This window comes from Triturus cristatus, chromosome 6, assembly GCF_964204655.1.
Source record: "Triturus cristatus chromosome 6, aTriCri1.1, whole genome shotgun sequence".
NCBI lineage: Eukaryota > Metazoa > Chordata > Amphibia > Caudata > Salamandridae > Triturus > Triturus cristatus.
In genome coordinates, this window is record NC_140589.1 from 1,465,952,718 (window position 1) to 1,465,968,428 (window position 15,711).

Below are 15,711 nucleotides of genomic sequence, written 5' to 3' on the forward strand. Positions count from 1 at the left end.
TGCAAAAAGATATCTTAAAATAAAAAGTCTACATATTTCTATACTGTCTAATCTTCTGTTAAAATCGGCTGCGCAAACCATCGAATTACTATATATACATATAGATACAGTATTTACTCTTGAAGCCGATATAACAAATATCTGGAATAGATTAAGTACCATCACAGAATTTACTGAAGTAGGGCGTGATAAGGTCAACCAAACAAAAACTAAGATATTGCTGTTCAGTGCATCTCCTAATGCTCTTACCCACGATCTTCAGTCTCAATATTCATCTCAGTGACCTATTAGATATATGGGCATTTATATAACATGGTTATTTTCGATTATTTGAATTAAACTATAAAGCGACTTACAATAAAATAAATATTTTGCTGGGTAGATGGAGTTCTCCCCCTCAATATCTTATTGGTAGAGTGGTTCTGATAAAGATGTTGATCTTTCCACTGGTATTTACTACGCTTCTCATTGCAATTAATAGATTGTGTTTTAGAGAGATTGATCAACTGTTTCAAAACCTCATGTGTAATAACAGGCAACCTAGGCTACAATAGCAGTCTTGCAGTTAGATAAATCGCAAGGGGGACTTGCTCTACCTCACTGTCAAACATATTATCATGCTGCATTTTAGATAGTATAGCTCAAATAATGATTAACGCTGAAGAACTAGACAATTTTAATCTTATACAAATGGACAAAGCGTCTCTAATAAAATTATCGTCCTTTTTAAAAATACCTAAACTTCCAAAGAAAACTAGATACGAGTCATTATATACACTGGAATATCATATGAGAGACATATTTAAAATGTTGGGAGTCCTGAGTTGCAATGTCTTTATTTCACTAAAGCAGTGTTGGTTTTTAGGTCCCGCCTGCCATTAGCAGCGCACATGCGCTGCCCTCGCCATGCAAGGGCTTTTGGAATCTGTACGGATTCCGATGTGCACGCGGACAGACAGAAGATGTGCACGCGTAGACTGGAGGCTTCACTGGTGGCGTGACACACTAGGCACTTTTTTCTGGAGAAAGCACGATGTAAAGGCACAGCTCAACAAACTCTGTTGGGCATTCTGCAAGCCCCGCCGAGACCTAAAAATAGAAACGTGAAAAAAATACGCTCGCTTTCAGAAGGCATTGAAGGTGAGCAAACCTCGGAAGCATAACCGATTTCATCTGCGCAGGCCGCACCTGGAGGGTGTGCTTTTAGCTTGTTTGTTTTATTTACAGCGCGTGAATCGCGATGCGCGCTTTCAAATGACGACAGCTTATTCCTCCACGCTTGCTCTCAGAAGTCATTGAAGGTGAGCAAACCTCGGAGGCATAACCGATTTCTCTGCGTGCATCCACAAGCTTAATTTCCCAGAATACACACGTGTAATGAGCTGCAGTATGTATGCACGCGCGTGAGGACTGCGAGGATAATGTGAACAGCTTGTTTGATTGGCACTACCTTGTTGGTGGATTCACAGCACTATCCAGGGTTATGCACATGCGCATCACTGACGTGTTGACAGCACGGAGAAGTGTGCACTGCTCTGTGGGTGTTGTATAGTGCACCTAATTTGTGTGTGCACGTCTTTGCTAAGTATGTGCCTCACGCAGGACTTTACACGTTATTGGCAAGGGTGCACATTATTGGTCAGTTCAGAATCGGAAGGAATGTGCACTAGGTTGTCGACTGTGAGTAGCTTCACGACCTTGTACATCACTGGGTGTGCGTGGCACGATTGGCATCATTGCCGAGTGTGCATCGAGTGTCTGAGTTCAAACTGTTAGCAAAATGAACAGCGTGTTTAAGTCTGAACAGCACTAGAATGTATGCAGTGCATGTAGGAATTTCAGCATCACTGGTGCACGTGCAGAAGCATTCACACTCTTGGTGAGTTTTCAGGCGTGTGCCCAATTATTCGTGAGGCAGGGTGGAGTTCATCGTCGATTGTGCACAGAAGTGTGTTCATTATCATCAACAGATTAGCACAGTACATTGAAAATGCACATGTTAGTAATGAGTGTATACAGTATAAATTAATGTAGCTCCCTTACATGGGTGCATAGCATGAAGGCCCTTGCACAACACAGAAAAGCGTTAAGTGCATGTTGGTGTGTTTAGATCTCAGCTGTGTGCACTCCACACAGGAGCGTGTTCCTATAGCCTGGTGTGCGGCCATGATTGGTGAGTGTACACAGAATCATAAGTGTTACTAGAGTGTGCGTAGCATTTTTATTAGTAATAGATAGCTCTCGTTTCTTACATATGCCAGATGTGTATGGTCATTTTTGGAGACCGAACACATTGTATGTGCACTAAGTGCACGACTGCTCAAGACTGGTGAGTGCATCATTAGCCCGAACATCATTCTGAAGTGCGTACACTGTTGATGAAAGAGCACTGGCTGTGTCCATCTAAATGATGTGTACTCGCATGCTTTCACGAATGTACACATAATGTGGTAGTGTGCACATATGTTCGCTTGCACATTATTAGTGCGTGTGCCCTGCATTGACCAATTCACACATTGGCGTGTGTGAGCAGAATACAGGAGCCATGTAGCAAGCAATTGTGTTCTCAACGTGGGTACATGTTAACAGCATGTGCTGTTTGCACAATCACTGCTAAATAGGCATTTTACCAGGGATCACCAGTTGTCTTGTACACTGGGTGTAATAATAGTGTGCATGTGGGTACACTTTGAAGCCACAGTGTTAATGACTCCACATGTACCATTGTTCACTTCATTGGTAAGTGCACAACATGCACTCATTTCCACACAGTCGGCACATGTAAACAATACTTGAATATGCCCTTTGTCGGTGCGTACAGTGCACGGATAAGTGTACGTAGTTGGCAGGTGGCTACATACATGGCACAGCATGCAAAAGTTTACATGGCACATGCATGTGAACTGCTTGAAACGTGCTCCTCATTGAAGAGTAGGCAGTTCAAGGGGAAGTAGTGTGATCAACAAGTAACTACTAAAAGCCTAATTAAGCGTTCATGACATGCACAGGTGTCCTGTGAATACATTACCTGCCCAGACTATATGAATTCACTTAATTGACAATCATGCGCATAATGAATGAGTGCTGGAGATTGCACAACACAGGAACACGTAATCGTCATGTAAGAAGTGTGCACACCACAGATGATTGACCACTTCCTATAAGAATATGCAATCAAATACATTTGTGCACAGAGTGCAAAAGAGCGTCCTGTGCATTAGTAGATTATTGACAGGTTTGCATAGAGTTTTTTAGTTATTGTTCAAAGCCCAAAAGCCTGCACAGCGCAGGAAAGTGTAAATTCCATGTGCACATCACTGGTGGACACACATGCAGGAATTTGCTCATCATTTGTGATAGATAAGATTTATATTCTTTCAAGCTATCGCCTCATCCCTTCTGCTGATTTCAGCACAGCCACAAATCCCCAGTAATTTCACATTTCGAAACTAAGCCACTTCAAAGCCCTATGCGTGTCTCATTTATGTTTCTTTCAACACACTTTTGGATTTGCTCTAACACACTACCTTCTCATGTCCCACTCTGCTCAGTCTCGTGCCCCTCCCTAATTGATCAGCCTAGGTGCTGCCCATTTGCCTGTTCTCTGACACATTAATACTCTAAAAATAATCTGGTTGGCTCAAATTCCTAGGCCCGGATTCTCCCAAATCAAATCCAGCCTCGATTTCAAACCTAGGCGTGAACATAAATGGCTAAGGCATGACCAGGTGTGCAAGTCGATACCCTCTGGTTTAGAGAGTTGGGTTTTACTCGGTGTTGGAGTTTAAGTATTCAGTATACTAATTTGAATCTGATTCAGTCATTCACAGAGTGCCAAACTAAGTATCTTACGAGCTCGAACTGTAAGCCATTCCGAGCATGTAACACAGAATCTCTCTTTAAACCGAACCACTGCATGGTGGTTCAGTTGTACATAATACTTTCTTGGTCATATACAAGGTAACAAAAATGCTTCTGGCACTTCTTTATTATAACTTTTCTGCATGCTGCAGACTTCTGTACAGCACAACTTAAAGACATAGGCAAAGTCAATATCTCTGGCTAAACACTTATAAGGTCCCAAAGGCACTGCTTGTTTGGCATTGTCATTGTTAATGCAGTTGTGAAACGTTGGAAGCGTAAGGTGTTCACCAGGTTAGGAGATTCTTATAAATGGGAGAGACGTCTAATTTAGGATTAAATAATCTTGCGCTTAGGGGAGGAAGCCAGAGGCTTGGCATTTAATGCACAACCGATCAGTAGCCTACTCTCCTCCACATACTCCATTTTGAGCCCAGAGACGCATGTTTTGATGTGCCTTTTGTATAAAAGTCAATTAACTGGCTTGAGAATCTGGTACCGAACTATACGGAAAAACACCTAAAATGTTTTGGTTGATGAATTTTTGATTAAAATAACTCGTACTACAGGTTGTTCAATGACCAAGGGAGAATGGTCATATATTGGAGAATTGGGATATAAATCTTTTAGGGACGCAAATGTTACAAGAATGGCTTTTTTGTCAAGATGGCTGGCCTACTATACTCCCCACAGATTGCTTTGGATTAATCCCACAGTTCTAAATCAGTGTTTTCACTTTAAATTAGTTAGGTATCTATTCAAAGATAAGGAATCTGTAGCTAGACGTTTCTATCGGGTGAACAAAGTTACATACCTTTGGTAACGCCTTATCTTCTAGAAACTCTAGTCGCATATTCCTTACCGACCCTCAAATTCTCCCTGCTCTGCAAGCCAATTACAGTGTCAGGGCACCCTTCTCAGGGCCATAATTGTTCACACCAATGGTCAGTTCTAATCATTGCTCCGCGCTCATGGCCTGGAAAGTCGCGAAAGTAACTGATGTCAGCGTGCTGATATGGTGCCTATACAAGTTCAGCACATGTTACTTCCTTTGCGGTCTACGTGGACCCGTACAATGCAAGCTACCGGCGTGCAGGGGTACTGCTCAATAACGTCTGGATCCAGTGTGACGCCTGGGGATTATTCTAAGGTAAAGAATCTGCGTCTAGATAGAGTCTCTACTATGTAAGGCATTATCGAAGGTAAGTATCTTGTTCTTTATACTCACTCAAGTGACTGTGAAGTGGGCAAAGTTAAAGAAAATGTTGTCCTTGGCATCACCTTTTTCATTGCTGAGAACAATTCACAGTAGTGCTATAGGCTGACAGAACAAATAGCATGTACGGTAAGCAAACTAACACCAGCTGAAAGGGAGAACCAGCAATGAGTTGCAGGTCAGTAACATTTCTACCATGCCATCTTTTGGACTGGCACATCATGTACTGTGTGTAACCAACATAATTAATAATGATTACGTAGAAGCAGTATTTAGAAATGCATTTTGCTACCTCATCAGTATTAATGTCGGCTTTCTGTGACTTTTATTTTGTAGCTCTTTCATCGCGCTGCTTGCAGCTGATTGTACACTATGTTCCCATTATCAGAGCACATTTTGAAGCTCGAATGCAGCCGAAACACTACAGTATGCTCCGGCATTTTGACCACATTACCAAGGTAGGACATTTTAAGAAGCAAAGCATTTTTACCAAAAATAATCAGCTTTTTGTTGGAAATGTTCATGATTAAAGGAAAATACCATTCTGTGTATCAACAAAAAGAAGTCAAGAGAGCACTGTTATTATGCGGTGAAAAAAATGAATAGCTACAATGTGATTACTACCTGTAGAAAAAAGTAACTTGTCACCTTGATATTTCTAAGCACCTGCATACTATTTAATATTTTCTGTAGCTATAACAGCAGTTGCAGAAATGTTTCCATCACAGTGTTGGAATGTATGTTCCTAATGAACGTTGCTGTTATTTGAAAAGGTGTTAAGTTTAACAGGCGTTGTATTGGTATATATCTTTTTTTTGCTTTTGTAGAGGTAGACTCCAAATAGAGAGCTCAAATGCATGCAATTGCTTTATCATTCTGATGGATACCTCTAACTGCAGGCTCCTCACCTTTGAATATCCCCAAGGCTTCAGACTGGATCCGGAGAATTTAGCAGCAGTGATCCTGCGCACTACTAGCAGCATTGTTTGGCTTTGCGTTGGCTCCATACTGCCTCAGAGGATATTGAGCGGAGCTGCATATTAGCGACACCCCTGCACGCCAATGTAGATTCCTTTCTTTCTGTGCATTCCTATGCAGATCTGAAGCTCTGCTTCCAACTTTCTTGGTCTTCCGACGACTCCTAAAGTCTTTTTTCGAGGTGCGCTAGAGAACAATGTCCCCTCTGAAAACAGAATTTGTTGATGGGTTATAGAATCTACACTGTGGCTCTGAAGAACACTGTGTGGTATATTTTTCTGATCAATACCTTGTCACAGCATATTCCTCACCTTAAGAATATTTCCCACTTGTTATTTAAATTTAAATTTATTGTTATTTAAATTTATTGAGCGCACAGATACTCGGGAGTGTCCCGGCGCTAGCAACAGAAAAAAGGCAACAATCCCACAAAATTCATCAGAACAGCAGGGTCTTCAAGGATTTCCTGAACAAGAGAGGATCACGAATGGCCCTCAAAGACAGGGGAAGGGCGTTCCAGGCAAGGCAAGCTCTATGGGCGAAGGAGTTGCCCCCCAAGCGGGCCCGCTCAAATTTGGGGGTCTGCATAAGCAACAATGAGGAAGACCTCAGCTGTCTCCTAGGGATGTAAAAGGAGAATCGGACCTGAAGATATTTGGGGCCAAGACCATAAAGGGCTTTTTGAACAATAGACAGCATTTTAAATTTAAGGCGAGACTGAACTGGGAGCCAGTGAAGAACCCGCAGTTGGTCTCGGGCACTTTGCCGGGAGGACAGTCCGCCCAGAAGTCGGGCTGCTGAATTCTGGACCACCTGTAATTTCGATACAAGGTAACCAGGGCTCCCTACCAAGAGGGCATTGGCATAGTCTAAACGGGATAAGAGCAAAGCGCGCACCACCGTTTCTCTAGCCCTAACCGGGAGCATGGGAAGGAACTTCCTAAGACTCCGCAAAAGCCCAAAGCATGTGCCGGTAAGTTTTTTAATATGAGAGGCAAAGTTTAGGTTATCATCAAACCAAACACCGAGGTTTTTAACGGCTCCATTAATCGCTGGGGGGCATGGAAAGCCCGAGGGCCAAAGTTTTGTTCTAAACTCAGAGGGAAACGAGCCGAACAGCAGAACTTCTGACTTAGCCTCGTTGCATTTAAGCTGTGCATTAGCCAACCACTGAAATACCGAAGACAGACACTGATGAGGTTTGACCATCGAGTCATCTGCTTTGCTCCAGGTAAACAGCAGTTGGGTATCGTCGGCGTAGGCCATCACTTTAGCCCCCAGGGACTCCGCCAGGAAAACCAGTGGAGTCACATAGATATTAAAAAGCAGAGGGCTGAGTGACGACCCCTGAGGTACCCCCGTGGTGACATTAAGGGGAGCCGAAGCGCACGGAGGGAGCCAGACCTGCTGAAACCTACCCTCCAAAAAAGACCTGATCCAGAGCAGCACATTCCCAGACACACCAATGTCCGAGAGGCGGTCGAGGAGCTTGGCGTGGGGCACCGTGTCGAACGCCGCCGAGAGATCCAGCAGTATAAGTGCCGCTCTCCCGCCGGCGTCCAGACACTAGCGAATTGACTCCGAGACCTCCAACAGAGCGGATTCGGTACTGTAGGAGGCCCGGAATCCAGACTGCGCAGAATGAAGCACGCCAGCCACCTCCACATAATTGGTCAGTTGAAATGTGACAGCCTTCTCACACACTTTGGCCAAACTAGGCAGGAGTGAAATAGGACGATAGCTCTCTGGGAGCAGAGGATCCAGGGAGGGCTTTTTAAGAAGTGGCAGAATTAGAGCATGTTTCCATGCCGAGGGAACAAGAGCTTCCAGACTGGATCTGGAAACTTATCATAATGGTCCACTTACACATAGGTAGATGGCGCTCTGCTGCTGTGCATTGGCTTCTTTACACCCCAGCAGTGTCAGAGATTAGCTGCATATGCGCCACCCCTGTGTGCCATCATCTGTTCCTTTTCTTTCCGTGCCTTTGAAAGCGGATCTGAGCTTTGCTCCTTTTTGTGTAAGTTTTGAATGACCTTACAATGTTAAAATCCAGTTTACAAGAGAATGATTTTCCCACCTAAAACTACAGGGTTTAAACCATGCAATGACTGTAGAAAACAAATGTCGGAACGGGTATGCCTTTGGTGCTTGGGCTCTGGGAATGATTCCATGTCATGCGATGAGTTCACACTCCTGCACCAGAAGGGGGTCTGGGACTATGAAGATGCACGTTGCCAAACATAAGAAGAAGTCTTAGTCGGCGCGTAAAACCTGTTCCAAGTCGAGAGTGTTGACCTGCTCTCTCTCCTGAGCCTACAACCGGGCCTCTTTGCGGTCAAAGTTATCTGGTATGAGGGCATCAAGGTGGCACTATATCTCATTCCTAATCCCTGATCGAAGGGCCAATTCCACAATTGATCTTGACGCTTCTCGAGTTCCACAGTGGGTCAGTGCCTTAAAGGAGGCCATTCTGCGTATTTTTGGCACTCTTCTGGTTCTCTGGCGTGCTTTTGGGTCCAAATGTCCACAGAGGCCTCCAGATGGGTTAGCACTAGCGAATCTGTCCTCTGTGCCATCTGAGCTCCTGGATCCAGTCTCTGGTTGCACACCGACTCCGGTGCAGACTTCTACTCTCGCTCCAAGACCTGTGCTGGTCCCTCTTATATTGATGCGTCACCGACGGTGCTGGAGGGAACCTGGTGCCGGCTATGATGCCCCTACCCCTCACCCCCCCACCTAAATCTGTCTCAACCTGACCAAGGTCACGCTCTTGACTCCACTCCAGCGCACCTGGTTCCCATACAGCCTGCTTCTGACAGCATACCTCCACTACCATGAAGCTTTCCTCAAAATCTTCATCATCTTTTGGTTCTGAGCAGAGTTTACCACCACCATGCTGATGAAGGGGGTGACTTACCCCCACATTATGATGATCATTATGACAGTTTAAAGATGGATTTACAGGAGACCAGTGGGTTTGATACTTCCTCTGATACAGATCAAGTCTCTGGCCCAGCAGGGGAGGAGTCTGTCACCACTGTGACCTCAGGGTGGGAAGAAAGAGAGACCTGCTGCTGTACCAATTGCATTTCAGCAGCCACCAAAGCAGATTAGCCGTCTCCTCCGAGATCTGGATGACATCTGTCAGATTTCTCTGATGCTGGGCCCATAGGAACGTAATATTCTATTGCAGAGTCCACATGTAATACTTCGCTCTGACAAGGAAGGTAAAGGAGACTAAGAAGCCAATAAGCCTCAGAGCTGCTCTCATTGTGATCCTGGACCAAGGCTGAAACATCAGGATCACAGCCCGAATATCCTGAACCGTTGCAATGGAGGAAAAGCTCTAAACGGCACTGTGTCCAAGACAGATCCTATAAAAGGAAGCCTCTGGCAAGGAGTCAGGTGCAACCTTGCTCGAGAACCTCAATGATAGTAGAGGTTTCGCCATTGTCTGGATGAGATCCCAGACTGACTTTGGCAAGCTTGCCTCCAACAGTCAGTTGTCGAGATAGGGGAAAACTGGTATTCTCAACCTCCAAATATGAGCAGCGACCACTGCCATCAGTTTTGTGAACACCCGAGGGGCACTGGTGAGGTCGAAGGGGAGTACTGCAAACTGAAAAAGTTCTTGACTTACCCTGAACTGCAAATAACGTTAGTGAGACTGCAGGATAAGTATATGAAAATATGCGTCCTGTAGGTCTAAGTCTATCAAGGGCTACCATCCAGTTGCCCAGCACCAGGGCAAACAGAACTTGGGCCAGTGTGAGCATTTTTGAATTTGTCTAATGTAGGCTGAAAGTCTCCGTCCTTCTTTTGCATGAGGTAATGGCGTAAGTAACACCCTCTCTATTTCCGAGTCCAGGACCCTCTTGATGGCACCTTTAGAAAGCAGAGATTGCTCCTCTTGCAGCAAGTTAGGTATGTGCTCCTCAGAGTCACTTTGATGAGGGAGGAAGCTGCTGGGAGTCTGAAAGAAACAGAAATGCATGATCTGTAGGACCAATCTGTTGGGTGTGATGGATTGCCAACCTGGGAGAAAGTGTTTGATCCTGCCTCCCACAGGGTGATTTTGTGCCACTGAGAGGAAATTACAGCAGCTTGGAAGCTGATGCCGCAGGTGAGTGTAACTGGGAAAACAGATGTCCATATTGACCTACGCGTTGCCAGCAGGATCCCAGTCCCTGGGCATGAAATGACTGGGGTGACTGCAGTGTGGGCAGAAGGAGCATGGCGCTGCCTGTACGCCAGCTGAGTAGCATTGGAAGGGACAAAACTAATAAAGAAACTGACTGGCAGGGGTTGAAAGGGCCAAAGAATGAACCGTGGCCTGACATTTGTTAAGCATTTTTAGGGTGGAATCCGCTTTTGTGCCAAAGAGGCAGATGGGTCGAAAGTCATACCCAATAGGGATGCCTGTACATCTCCTGAAAAACCTGCAAATCGCATCAATGGCAATGGAGCACCAAACTAGTGTCGACTGCTCTCCCAAAGCAATTGGTAGTATCCAGGCCAGCATGAATCACATTTTGATGATCTTCAATGGCTTGAGCCATGGAGGGTCTAAATTCTTCTGGGACTACCAGCAAGAACTTGCTGTACCACAGGGTCTGTGTATATCAGCCTAGTAGACAAACTGCCTTGAGCAACCTCAAGGCTAGGCTAGCGGAACATTCGTTTTCTGAACGCCTCACTCCTTTTTGACTTCCTATCCGGAGTGGTTTGTGGGGAATGAATTAGGATTCATCTTGCTGATGGTAGCTGGGACAAATGAACTATCGGGAGCAGGATGCTGGTTAAGAAAAATTAGGGCCGCTGGGCCCTGTGTGGCGTTTGGCCACTGGACTGTTCACTGGTGTTATGTTATGTTATATACACTTAATATCTCGCGCGGCTACTCAGGCGTGTCCTGGCGCGGTACCTTGCGAGCAGATGGGAGTCAGTCAACGGAGTTCTATACAAAGAGCAATGTTTTCAACCGTTTCCTGAACAGCTTGACATCTTGGATGCAGCGCAGTTCCAAGGGCAGTGTGTTCCAAGTCTGCAAAAACATTTTTTACGAAAACATTTTGGCTGGAATGGAACATTGGACTCCTGAATGCCTTCCCACCTGCCACCACTCCTGCCACAATTTCTGTAAAAGGTTAAGAATGACCGGGCCAAATGATGTTAGTGACTCCGCTTAGACCAGTGGAATGTGGCACATAGAACTTCTGGCCATAAGCATCTGTCCTCAGATCAGGTTACCGCTTCACAAAGATCTTCTGTTGCAGCAACAGGGCAAGCTCCTCCACCTAAATCTGCAGATTGAGCAGCGGCTACGGACTGTGTTTGATCTGCTGCCTGAAGTGGTGAATGTCATCCTTGCCATCAGTGCCAATCCATGAAATCCATTTATGCCAGACACTGGGGTAAAATTGTGGCCTGGAATGGTGTTCATTAGAATGATCTCTTTCCGGCAAAGCTGTCGGACATCCTAATGTTTGTTTTATTTTTGGCCCAGCAAAGTATTGAAGTGGGCACTATTAAAGGATATTTGCCAGTCATTTTCACCCTTCTATGTTCACTGGATTCAGCTGTCCTTGTTTAAATCACCTGTTGTGATGATATTTATTAAAGGTTTGACACACATATTCCCTTCCAAGCCGTTCGTGATGCCATACTGGGACCATAGCTTGTTCTTGACATTTCTCATGTGTAGGCTCTTTGAGAAGATGCATAGTTGCTCTCTGCGTCTCCTGACTTTGAAGACTGTCTTCGTCATTGTGATTACATCAGCTCCTCACTTGAGCGTACTCCAGGTTCTCTCAGTGCACCCGCCTTACACCATCTTTCTCCGGGATAAGTTGATGCTGAAGACTCAGGTGGCATTCATGTCAAAAGTCATGAATACCTTTTTGTTTGGGCTAGCCAACACTCTTACAGAATTCTTTGCTCCCCATCACCCATCGAAAGAGGAGGAGAAGAGATTCCATTAGCCCCAAAAAGGCTTTAAGCTTTTACATTGATTGTACCAAGGCACAGTGTGTGGTCGAACATATTTTTGTGGGGATCTCCGGAATGAAGAAAGGGAAGGCTGCGCAGAAGAGGATCCTGTTAATGGGGATAGTCCTATGCATCAAGATCTGATACACGCTGGCAGTGCCCGGGAGGTATGTAAGCCCATTCGGGGATAAGGCTTCTAAAACTGCTTTGGCTCTTGGATTGCCTGTCCTTGCCATCTGTGAGCATCATTACATACATTCACAAAGTACTATTGCCAGCTCTGGCAGGAAGGGCACTTCGCCCACTCAGTCCTGCAAGACCTTTTGGTCTAAGTCCACTCCACAGACCGTCCACCTGCGTGTCTACTCTAAGGTGAGAAATAACCAGATCAAGTCTTCAGCAGATGAACAAGTTGCTTACATTTGGTAACTCTTTTTGGTGGATACTCGATCTAACCGTAGACTCCTCACTGGCCTCCTCGATCTCTTTTTATCATCTTAAAAGTTCCCATGTTCTTGTTCAGCACACTGGTAACATTTGTTCATGCACCGCGTCTCAATGCTGCAGAAATTAAAAAATAAAGTGACATCAGCGCGCAGGGAAGGGGCTTAAATGTGTCTCCGCTCTGTTACTTCCAGACAGTACAGAGCCAATGCAGATCCGCACGGTGCCACCTAGCAGCACAAAAGAGCACTAATGATTTTTTTTTTCCAGATCCAGTCTGGTGTCTGAGAGTTATTCTAAAGGGAGGAATCGGCGTTTAGATAGAGCATCTACCAGAAATTGTTTTACCGAAGGCAAGTAACTTGTTCTTTAGGTAGATTGCACATAGGACTTTTGATATCAGTTGAAATCATCCTTAATACTATCTGGGGTGAATTCATATGCTATCTATAAAACATTATTAACTATCCGCCTAATTTTGTTGACCATTTGTGTGAACAAATTCTTATGCCAATTCAACACGTCTTACCTAATTTATTTGTTATATATCCTATCAATTTTAAAATTTATGTGGAAAGTGGGAGTAGTATTTGGCCTTTTGATAGAGCTACATGCTGTGGTGCATCATGGCCCTTCTTAACCTGCCAGATTTAGAGAAGGAACAAAATTACTAATATAGCTTTATAGCCCGCCGTAGCAGGCTAAACCGGCTATTAAAGGCCCGCTGCAGCGTTATAGGCCCGAGCCTAAGGCGAGGGACTTTAACAAGACAGCAGGACTTTAATGGCCAGTACAGCCCTGCTACGAAGGGCTATAAAGCTATTAGAACATTCTGCCACTAGAGGGCAGAATGTTCTAACAAATTCAACAAAGGCTTCAGGGAGCGTGAGGGGATTGAAATCCCCTCAGGCTCCCTGAAGCCTTTGTTCACAGCCACAAAAAAGCATTGGAATGTTGGAGCTCCAGGCTCATACCAGTCATTATAAGCCCGGAGCACTCCATTGTTTTCAATGGAGCTCCCAACATTCCAATGTTCTAATGACGAATAACTCATAATGGCTTCTAGTCTTACCATTGTCTTAATTATATTATGAACAATATCAGAAGTGGATTACATTGGCCTTCCATACCTGAATCATTTTCCTGCATTGCCAACTTCTTTAATAGTGCACCAAAATCTAATCAGTGTTGCAAAAATAAAATGATAATCCCACAGTAGTATAAAAAAAAAGTGAGCAAAAATAAATGTAACTAAACTGGTTTTCACTTTAATGTTTACATTTTCTGAAATTGTTACTGCCTATAATATCGTAGAGGTTTGGGTGAAGACTAGCTCAGTGGTTATAAATATGAAGAAACAAACATTCTACAGTTTAAAGCCACACAAGTACTATTTACAGTTGTCACTTAAATACTGTTAACTTAGTGTTTGTTGAAAAGTATTTTAATTCCAGCTTCTCTTCTCCGTAGGACTATCATGACCACGTAGCAGAGATTTCAGCCAAACTAGTAGCTATAATGGATGGCTTATTTGACAAACTCTTGTCAAAGGTAATATTTATGCATGTTGATTATTGGTTTTATATACACTTCATAATAGAAATTATTCAACCATAAACTCGCTATTTGTTATATTATATTGTCATATGTAGAGAATTCTTTTGTGATTACAGTCATGCAAGTTATTGTTTTTCGATTTCAGACATTTTGATTTTCGATACCTGATGCTGAGAGTTTTTTATTTTTAAATGCAGAACTGTATGTGGACCTTTTTCGGTTATTTGACATATTAGAACACATTGTTTTGTTCACTTAGCGGCTTCTTTCAATTGTTTATAATGCATCACATTTCTGAAATTGTATTCAGGTTGGGAAAATATAGTACATCCTGATACATCAGATTTTGCAGCACACAGCCAAATACTCTGGTCAGACCATTCTTAGCCTTCCACTTTCTCTGGTAAACACCGACACAGAGAATCTTCAATCGGCTTCTTGTGACTGGCTGAAGATCACTGCTACTTCCTTGGTTGAGATACTTTGGTCTCCTTTTAAAACTTACGGGGAATAATAGTTCTGAAAATGACTCAAACTTCAATAATAACAAAATCCAAAAAATAGAAAAGGAGAGGAAACATGAAAAAAAAGCCTTGAACCAACACTTGAAGAAAACTGTTAACACAAACCTGACAAGCAGTGACATCATCAATTATGTCATGTTCGGTCACTGTGATGTCATGTGATCACTAGGGTGGGGCGTGTTATGATTTGTTCCAAGAACCATAGATTGTGCATTTTAGTGGCTTGTCTTGTTTGAACCAAAACCGTAAACAGCATGTCATCCTCTTGAGTGTGTCCATCGCTTGCTTTTGTGAAACCTGAAGGAGCTTGTTGGTATTGCATTACGCAGGTGGAACGAGACTTCCTTGGTCAGGTGCTTACAGGCAAAACAGAGGCCATATTGGAACAATATATATAAATATATCTTTATAGATACATATGTATTATAAATATGTATTATAAATAATATTTTAAGAGCAATGTCCAAATTCACTCCTTTGATGTGGGGCCAACTCCAACATATTTACTAATGGGTGAAAGAATGCTTCCTGTTACTGAATGGAGTTCATGTAGCGCTCCACCACGCCTCCCAATAGCCAGAAATTGCTATAAAGTTTTCCCAGGTCCTTGGGATCAGTGCAAGCTTTTGATGAAGCCTGGACTTTGGTATAATGTTCATCACCGTTTCCCTCTCTGGTTTGTTACTGCACTGATCAGTGGTCGTCACTAACACAAGTGGGCATGCTTAGCTGAAATTAATGAACTCTACTGCAGGTCCACCAATGCACATCTAATTGCAATCTTAAGTATTTCGCTTTAGGACCACTGAACATGGCATACATAGGTCTTGGGAGGGGAGCTGAGGAATACTTAGCTGCATAGGCAGATGGCAAGATTGTGTCAACACAGACAAAATTGCATTAAACAAACTCTTAAAGCATTTCATTGGTTTCCCATTGAGTACAGAGTACAGGCTGGATACTGTACAGTGCCTTGAAGAACCTAGACCTGGCGGCGCAGGGTACGCCTTAATCTCCTGAGTACACCTGCTTTGTTGAACAGAGACACGGGACACTCCGTTAGGCGTAGAAGATAGGGTTTATTAGCTGCAGCTAAGTACAGTTGTCCCAGAAGTACACTCGGTATGTTCTTAGGAGACT

At 43.8% G+C, this 15,711-nt stretch overlaps 1 protein-coding gene across 5 annotated transcripts in view; it reads left to right on the forward strand.

Moving 5' to 3' along the window:
* The window catches only part of VPS54 (VPS54 subunit of GARP complex), a 541,872-nt gene that overhangs the window by 425,189 nt on the left and 100,972 nt on the right, over positions 1-15,711 (forward strand). For all 5 annotated transcript variants that reach the window (XM_085612543.1, XM_085612546.1, XM_085612547.1 and 2 more), the window contains 2 exons: positions 5,414-5,535; positions 13,961-14,041. In XM_085612543.1, the coding sequence (XP_085468669.1) occupies positions 5,414-5,535; positions 13,961-14,041 (203 nt within the window). The remainder of the gene's footprint in view (positions 1-5,413; positions 5,536-13,960; positions 14,042-15,711) is intronic.